Source organism: Macrobrachium nipponense, chromosome 21 (assembly GCF_015104395.2).
Source record: "Macrobrachium nipponense isolate FS-2020 chromosome 21, ASM1510439v2, whole genome shotgun sequence".
NCBI lineage: Eukaryota > Metazoa > Arthropoda > Malacostraca > Decapoda > Palaemonidae > Macrobrachium > Macrobrachium nipponense.
The window spans coordinates 27,256,467-27,266,366 of record NC_087212.1 but is presented as its reverse complement, the minus strand read 5'-3'; the positions used below and the strand labels follow the sequence as shown (position 1 = coordinate 27,266,366).

At 38.7% G+C, this 9,900-nt stretch overlaps 1 protein-coding gene across 1 annotated transcript in view; it reads left to right on the top strand.

Annotated features, from left to right (window-relative positions):
• The first annotated feature begins 8,248 nt into the window (after positions 1 to 8,248).
• The window catches only part of LOC135197860 (ubiquilin-1-like), a 130,303-nt gene continuing 128,651 nt past the window's right edge, over positions 8,249 to 9,900 (top strand). The window contains exon 1 of the mRNA XM_064225041.1: positions 8,249 to 8,402. Coding sequence (XP_064081111.1) covers positions 8,301 to 8,402 — 102 coding nt within the window. The 5' untranslated portion in view covers positions 8,249 to 8,300. The remainder of the gene's footprint in view (positions 8,403 to 9,900) is intronic.

The following is a 9,900-nucleotide window of genomic DNA, read 5'->3' as shown; positions in this document are numbered from 1 at the left end:
TGCGATATGAATGCCTTATCCATACCCTGCATTATGAAACTGGTCAAGCAACTTCCTGTCTCCAATGAGAAACAACAACCTTCACTTTTAAGCTATCAAAGCCAGAAGAATAATTTAATGCGCAAATAATGTGGCGCAGTAAAGATAATAAAAGGCTGGCTGTAATAACAGTTCTAGTTGACGCAGCCAGGCATCTCGCTCAGCTATCTTTTTTATAGTCTTTTGATATCCAACTTATAGACGTGCAAACATTCATCACTCTCTGAAGTTTAGCAGAGTCTGGAACAGGTTCATTGAATTTAGAAACTTATTTGCTATACATGTGTTTTACGCTATTTGTAAATTGGTAGCATGGCCTATTATAGTAAACTTTGTGACAAAAGAGTGCCGCTTAGGTTAAAAGGAAAATTTCACAAGACGGTGGTAAGAACAGCAATGCTGTATGGTACGGAAACAGCAAGCATGAGAAAAGCAGAGCAGAAGAAGATGGATGTGGCAGAAATGAGAATGCTTAGGTGGATGTCTGGGTAACAAGAGTGGATAGGATCAGAAATGACTACATAAGGGGGTCAACTAAGGTGGTGGAAGTATCAAAGAAAGTGCAGGAGGGGAGGCTGAGATGGTATGGACACCTGTTGAGGAGAGATGAGGACCACGCTGGGAGACATCCTATGGGGGTGGAGGTGCAAGGAAGAAGAAAAAGAGGGAGACCAAGAAAGAGATGGAAGGACTGTGTGAGAGGAGACTTACATGAGAAGGGAATTGATGAGGGAGAAGCACAAGATAGAAATAGATGGAAACGGCTCATCCGAAACGGCGACCCCATATAAAAATGGGAACAAGCTGGGAAGAAGAAGAAGAAGAAGAAGATATATATATATATATATATATATATATATATATATATATATATATAGATATATATATATATATATATATATATATAAATGTGTGTGTGTGTGTGTGTGGCGCGCTAAGCCACAAATATCATTTATGTCCAATGTACTGTGTCTCGGGAATAACTTTCACACAAGGGGAAATATAAATTGATAAGTGCTTTGTTACCAGTGGGATTCGAACTGCTGTATGGTCTATAAACGATGCTGTACAATGATTGGCACGGTGGTTATAATCACTATGCATCTTTGTTTCTAAACAAGGCGGCGGTTCGAATCCCTCTGGAGATGAAGCACATCATTTGGTTCCTCCTGAGTTAAAGTTGTTCTCAAGGCTTAGTGAATTGGGGAGCAAACGATATTTGTAGCTCAACATTGTAAATGTGAAAAAATGTCATGGTGTATGTGACAAAAATTCTCATATATATATTCATTCTAGTCAGTTCTACATTACTAAATCGCGGATGAACTCCTAGTGTACAGAGCCCTCCCCAGTTTTAATCCCTTCCACCATCTACATAGGCTCTCTAGCAGTATGTCGAACCCCTGTACTTTCACTGCGTTACTTATCTATATTTTACATGCAACCTTGCGCCTGGTAATTAAAACCCTTCACATTATCTCCACCAACAGACCCTAGGTCGTCTCATCCTTCCTCTTAATACTCACGAATTATGCAGTGTTTTTCCAACGAATTATACAGTGTTTTTCCAGTATCTTATCTTCCTCTATTCTTTCCACTTGACCAAAAACAATGATCAATCAGTTCACCTACTAAGGCCCTTTTTTTCACTTCTACATATCTCCACATCTCTTGCTCCACAGATATTACGTAAACAGTTTATCTCAACAACTTCAGGTATTTTTCAATTTTCTTTCACAATCAACAGCCACACTTCTCGTCCATAGAGGATGGCCCACTCACTAACATTTACAGTTCAGCCTGTAGTTCCATAGGCAGTTCTTCACCCTTCCCAGTCTCTTGCATACACGTTTCTGTCTGTCTTGGTTAATTTGTTTTTATGAATTCTCTTCATCTCTCGTTCAACCATCATCCATTATCTATACTTACAAATTCCTATGTGACTTACCTAACCTTATTCTTCTGCCATGCATATTTACTTTCATTCCACCATCTTTTGGATTTCAGATTACCCTCAAAACATTTGGAGACAATCATCCCACATTCCATCTACTTCTCAGTTTCGGTCCCACAAATGTGTACTACGTCTACATTCGCTTTCGCTTTCGCTTTCGTTTCAAATATCCACAACAGTCATAAAGACTGAAACACTCTGGTCTCAGACCTGTCTGTAGAATTTCACTCGCATTTCGCTTGCAATATGGAAACTGTTAATTGCTCTCAACAAATGAGCTCTCTTCCACAAACCCTCAACATGGCCTTATATATCAGTTCTGTTTTAAGATTTTCTAGATCCATGAAGCCCTCGTTTATCTTTGCCCCTTTACTTTTAAACTTCTTACATCACTGTTCCACAACAAACAATTGATCTACACCCTATCCATCCTGGTTGTCTATCCTTCTTTCTCACTCTGAATCCTACCATACACCTTCCCTGGTATGTTAGTGAATGTTACGTCCATATAATTCTTACAGACGCTGTTATTTTTTTTTTTTTTTTTTTTACATTGGAATCATGTCTGGAACATTCTTTTGAAACCATTTTCCTCGTCCAGATATACTTTACAAACACTTGACAGCCACTCAATCGTAGTAACACCACCATTCTAAAGCATCCCATTTGATATCCCATCAAGTCGTCGTGTCTTTCCATTGTTCGTCCTCTGAATTGCCCTCACGGCATCCTCAGCTGTCGCTTCCATAGACATGCTCAAATTTACAGTAACTCTTGCATCATCCAACTCAACAAACAGCAGATCCCCTTTTATTCTGAGAGCACTTTGTTCACTAACCGTCCATGATAGGTAATGTTATCAAATGTTAAGGTACTGATAAGCAAACTAGAAAGAGAGTCATAGCATAGGCGAAGCAATGAATGGTAGCGGGTATGTGCAAAAAAATTTGACAGATTGTTGTATTTTTTTCAGAGTGAGATTTACTGAGACTTGCAGATGGTAAGGTGGCCATATATGTAGTCGTGTCTTTTCAGAAGTATGATGAAAGAATGGGTCACATCCTCGGAGTTTGTTAACAATTCCAACACTAGATAGGAGACTCAACTTATTAATGAAAGAAGGAAATTAACAGGTTAGTACCTACAGAGAAGGTTAATTAGATTTGTGTTAAGTTCCTTGTGCGGTGGGGAATTTTAGTCTGCGCTATTGTTAAGGGAATATAGGAAGTCCTACAGACCTAGAAATCTCATACACAGCACAGCCAAGGTACTAAACACGATACTGGCAAGAGATGCTTTCCTCTCTAATAGCCTGCAGAGTTTATTGACCTCCTGAAAACGACTACCCAACAAGGTGACATCACAGCAATGGATGTGGAGGGCTATTCACAAACGGCCCCCATTAGCCAAACCATCATCGTTCAGGAAAAGGTTTAAAGATTGGATACTGCGCCCTTAAAATCTTCGGAAGCTGAGCTTAAGGAGTTTGTACAGTTGATGCCCTGTATTTTGCCACATGAAAGGGAGCTTCTTCGTCAGATAATCTGCGTAACAATGGAGTGTCGTTGTTGTCCAGCTTGTATGTAGCATTAGTCAAGAAGTCTTTTATGTGCATCGAACCCGCCATGCCATATTCACCAGTTACATTGATGTTGTATTCTTTACTATCAAGAACGATCAAGAACTTCATGCTTTTCTGTTCTGTTCTTGGTTTTCAATCTGAGTAGAGGATGTAAATGTGGAAAGATGCTAAAACGCTAAAGGAGATTGCAGGAAGTGCAACAAACGTTCAGTTATATTACCGTACGTGCAACAGTACTCACCCACTGCAAGTGGTCAGAAAAGGAACAATTGTCTTCTGATGGCCCTAATGACTTTTCAAGGCTCTCCGCATGGCCATAGAGGGCCGTTTTGGGGCATCTGGTGGCTATAACGTTTTAACTTAGCACCTCATGGGACCTGAAGGCTAAGGGAAGTATCTTTTGATGTCCTTAATTGCTTGGCGAGTGCCCTGCTAAGTGATCTTCATAGTCCTTCAAGATTGCTTATGAGATCCAAAAAGGTTTGAAAAGGGGTCCTCTGATGGTTTTAAAAGGTGGAAAGGGCTTAAGAGCTTGATAAGGGGTCTTCCAATGCCTTAATGGTTTGGTAAGGGCTCTACTAAGCTCAGAAGGGCCTGGTAAAGGGTCATAAAATAACCTTAATGTCTGAGTAAGGACACCTTTAAGGGCCTTTTTTTTTGGGATATGGCGTCTTCCGATGAAATCTCTCTCTCTCTCTCTCTCTCTCTCTCTCTCTCTCTCTCTCTCCTCTCTCTCTCACAATGATAATAATCGATAAGGCGAATTTTTCAAAGCCTACCGAATCTAGTGTCAATAAAATCTTAATGCAGATTATGATGCAGTCTTGTTATGTGCATAATTTCTGAGCTGATCCTTTCGTAAAATTATGAATTCTTAGCTCACAAATATTTGCTTCCTGAGAGCGATTAGCATATTACGATAAATAAACTGGAAAGGGCAGGTAGAAAAGTATATAAACAGCACTGGAAGAGGTTTAAGAATTTGTAACTGGAGAAACTGCAGATAAGAACAAAGAATTGCAAAACTATGGAGGCTTTGCATGAGAGAGAGAGAAGAAAGAAAACGGGCGAATGCAAGAAAAATGCCGCCAGAGGCTAAGTGCAACAGCACTCCCTACCCCGTTCAACCACCAAGCCAACCGCAAGGCAAGATAAAAGTGAAGAGCAGGATCATAGATATAGATCGAGAGGATGACCGGTAGGCTACTACGCCACGTTATCGCTGTCGTACGCGAGAGGTCCGAATTCATGATTTACATGGACCGTTATGGAAAAGACCGCTACAGTGATGTTTGAAAATAAGCTGAAAATGTCAAAGACAGTCGATTTATATCTACGGCTTATGGGCCATGCTGCTCGCCTTAGCCATCTTGCTGTACTTGCCATATTATCATTAACATTTCCATGATATTCGTAGGTAGCACATTGAAACATGGGCCGAGGCTGGATGCATATTAATGTGACGTACTGTATCCATGTTATTCTCGATATGTTTCAAGGCCACTCATACATGTTCCTATAGGACACATGAAGTCCAAAATGTGGAAAGTTTTTACTGGCATTCACATGCAATACATGATACATCCACACATGCATGCATCAGCGGGACAAATTAACAACACTTGAGCACCCAGCACAGGTGTGCTAATGAAACTGGGAAGGAAAAATGGGTAGAATAAGCAAATGAAGTGGAAAATCATCATGAGAGAGACAGGTGGACCCATAGAAATAGAGAGGTGGACCATGGAACAAGCTTTGTGGAGATGATATAAAAAGTAGTTTTATAGTTTTTCCAATTTCTGATGGCAAGAATGAATCGAAATAAGATCGAGGAAGCTTTTGTTATTAGTAATGAGTCTACGGCAGCCAGAAAAATTAGATAAAAAGAGCCTGGAAAAAGCAATATACACATTAAATCATGGTAATATGCTTGACATAAACACATGACAACTGATACTGGAAATAAGAATGAGCTTAATCGAAGTTAGTCTCACCGATGAAAGGGCTGAACAAGAGTATGTTGATTTCCAGACAATCGCCAGGTGGGATTCAGTGACAATAACCATTGTCAATTACAGTATAATGGGTCGTCCTATACAGTTAAAAGTTAGCCAAAGATGCTTCAGTATCGTGCAGATATAAAAAAGAGAGACAATGGGAAGAATAAACAAAGCTCAAACAGTAATTTTCGGTGGAATGCTTGGCTTCAGAAAAGCTCTTTTAGTTATTTCATTCGAGCAATCTACACCATCTTGACGTCCTGTGAAACCAGAAAGGCGAGTAATCTCTGAAGAAAAAATGCTGAGAGATTTAGACACGGTATATAAAAAATGCGCCGTGATACGCCAACAATGGCTGGTTAGTGCTGCAACGCATAAAAACTAAGGTCAACCAGTATTTTCTGATAACTACTACTACACTTCACAGAGAAAATTGAATTAGATTACGAATGTGTTTCGGTGCAACTTCTAAGAGAAATAAAACTGTATATAGATTATTTCCAGTTCTCGGAGCTAAGAAGCGCTTCAATTAATTGGTTTGCCCTGTCTGCAGTAAGCTCCCATTGAATATCAGTAAGATTGAAGATGTTAAGTTTTAAGGAATAAATTAAAGTCTTATTTACTAAGTGTAATAATAGTGTGATTTTGATAAGTAATGTGAAGTATGTCGTATGATCTTTGTGTCCCTGCATACGTGTGCTATAATGACTAAGCGTGTTGGTCATGCTGGGGACCTTTGGCTGTGTTGGCCCAGATAAGATGCCTACAGTAAGTATTATGTAACAGTACGATAGAAAACCTTTATCGTTGTAAGATCAATGTAAATTTCTCTCTCTCTCTCTCTCTCTCTCTCTCTCTCTCTCTCTCTCTCTCTCTCTCTCTCTCTCTCTCTCTCATCTTCTGTATAAATGTAAATGTTCATTTGTTAAACATCTTTAATCTCCGAACGTTCTTCACCGATTGCTTTGGATTTGACACAACATTGTATTCGAATACATGTGTGTTTTTATAATGGTGTTTCATCCTACCTCCCCTCCCTCCCCACCCCCTGCTCCTAAGGGAGTCGGGGTGAGAAGGGATTCCCTGAAACGGAGCTGTAGTTACTTTATGAATTTATCATGCATAATTGAGAAGGGGGTTGACAGAGAGAGAATGAGAGGGAGAGGAAGTGAGAGAGAGTACACAGGGTGTTCGGTAGAAGAAGAAGAGAGAGAGAGAGAGAGAGAGAGAGAGAGAGAGAGATGAGCAGGTGTTTGGGAGGAGAGAGGAGAGAGAGAGAGAGTTGGTATTAGTGAGAAGAAATAGTGAAAGTAAGTTATGGTTGGAGCGAGTAAGAGAAAGGAGCTTTCTCCCATTTAACCAGACTGAACCACAGCAACGTGTGGCCGGGTACAGCTAGTATATATATAATATATATATATATATATATATATATATATAGATATGTCTAGTATGATGATTATATTATATATTTTATATCTATATATATAATATATATATATATACACACACAAACATCAAGCACAAAAGACCCATTAAAACACTGGTTTAAAGATAAGGACCATATTTTGGTGGACTCACTTCTACCCTTATCAAGCAGTGAATGACAGAACGAGTTTCATTAATGAAATATATAAGCCGCCATTGACCCTAGGCATCACCTGAAGGCATATCTCCCACTATATATTTCAATAATGATACTCCTGTCATTCGCTGGTTGATAAGAGTGGAAGTGAGTCCACCGAAATATAGTCTTAGCTTTAAACCAGAGTGCTTTAATGGGCCTTTTATACTTAAGACGTATCCTGTTTTAACAGAAGATTTTACACGCGCTCGAGCGAGCAAGCGAGCGCGCGCGCGCGCGCACGCACGCACACACACACACACACACACACACACACACACACACACACACACACACACACACATATATATATATATATATATATATATATATATATCTATATTACAAATTCTGACTACAACTTTTAAGGAAAATTACCGTGGTGGTTTCTTACAAAATCAGTTTGCTATTCATCAGTTTAATTTTTCAGTTTTGTTATTTTATTTTATTTTTCTTTTTCTTTTGCCTCGCATTGCTTGTTAATTAATGAAGGGTGTAAGTTATAATGTTCCTAAAACAAGTGTACTAATCATCCCTTAAATTTTCTGAAGGTATAAACAATAAAAAATTGCCTAAGCCTAACATGGGATAATAGAACTGGTAAATATTTCAGTCGCCAGCCTTTTCTAATACAAAAAAATGAGAGAATAAAATTCTGTCTAAGAATGACACGTCACATTTTTATTCTGTGAATCATAACATTTGGAAAAGGGGAAACAAAAGAGGGAGCAGAGATAGCACACACACAAAAAGCAATAAAATGTAGTGAAATATTAGGCACCGCTATGCCACAGAAAAAAATATCGTGTTTAGTAAACAGACGAATCTGAACTTCAGCTAAATTCAAAATTCCCGCTACAGCTACATGTCGTATACAATTGAAGGCTAATAGTATATATTTTCCGTAGCATAAAATACTGAAAATATCATGCAATTATTATTTTAAGAAATGTATTTGAGATTATATGATATCATTATTCAATTTCCTAATAAGAAATGATATCCTAGTCCTAGCGAAGTACTGATGTGATTCATGTTTCGTCATTCAGATTGATCACAAGTAAGGAGTAAATAAAGTCCGTTTATTAAGTGTTTTTAACTATGGCGGAAAGCAGCGAAGGTTCGAAGAAGATCAGTTTAACAGTGAAAACAGCCAAAGACAAAAAGCTCATCGAAATCGAGGAAGATGCCGGGGTAAAAGAGGTGAGTGCAAGCCCATGACACTTTTTTCTTGTCATTCTTTAGACATGTAGGCTATGTCTAGAACATTCCTCCTTTTAGCGTGTACAGGGCTAATATTTGGTCTGAAATTGTAATGACTATCCTAATTGTGTTGTTTTAGTGCTATGCATTTGGCGAGGTAAAGGGGATTTATTGTTGAAGCAGTAATCCCCAGGAGGCTTTGGAACATGGTACATGATTTGTCGGCACCGCTAGGCTATAGCGTAGGCAACTTACGATCTTAGGCCTACGTGGGAAGATCATTAAACTGGAAATATTAAAGCATTAGACGAAAGCATTTAAGTAATTCTGGACCTGTCGGTAAGAATCCTTTGTGCGTAGGACGTATCCTGATTGTGTATCAGTGATTATCCTTGTAAGGCCAAGCTTTGGCCAACATACTTTGACGGCCTACCTAGTACCGTCAGGATGACTTGACGTTTTCGGTTTCATTTGACATTGGACCTCCATTTACTCGATGAGCTTGTCAGATTTGTATTTCGTAGCCCATTCCTAATTAGGTTCGGTAATTTCTGGATATGAATACAGAAATTTCCTTGTTTCTTGTCACTTGTTCAGGCTAGGTCAGGTGAGCCAGAAAAACCACCTGAGGCTCTCGGTTGTACTATATCCTAAGTAGGATTCCAGCTCAGTGTTGTTAAAGGTGGTCTGGGGTCAGTTTTACCCATGTCTTCTCTGTTGTAAACGAGGCCAGGCCTATCATGCTGTGGTGGGGTTAATTATCATTGACGGTTTATGTGTACTGGAATTTATGTAGCTTAACCCTCACCATCAATTGTAGGCCTAGGATTGAATGTCTCATATTTACCATGAATCCTAGATGTTCATTTAAATCTTATGTAATTGTTGATTTTAGATTTAATTTAACTTTATCCTATAAAGAAGAGAAGGGAAAATCCCTTTGGTGTAAGCTTACCTAGATGTTTAATTTGTTAATATTGAATATGTTGATGTTAAGATTCTTTAATTTCTTGCCAAATGCATTAGCTGTACTACTATAGCCCATATTGATGACTGCTTTGCTTGTGTTTTAAGCATTTGTGACCATGGTTGGTGCAAATGTTGTTTTTTTTTTCCAAACTCCTGTGTTTTATTTATAATCATTTTGGCTGGGCTACAGCTATATAGTAGGTCACCTTGAATCATAAAGTGAAGAACAGAAATTCTTTTCAATCTGACTTTGCACATTAGGCCTTTCCTAATTGTCAAGGAGGCCATTCCATATCTTCCCTTAGCATTAGGCATAACACACCTCTTACCTGCAGGTTGGGATATACAACCATAGGGCACACATTTGTTCCTTGGACCCTAAATTAGTTTTAGTAAGCCAGATTGTGAGTTAAAAGGAGGAGTAACACTATTACAAGGGATTAAATTATAAACAAAGTATATATTTGCAACATACTTGTCAATACTTTTTAGATTTGAATTAGTTGTCAGTGGAGAACAGACCCATTGT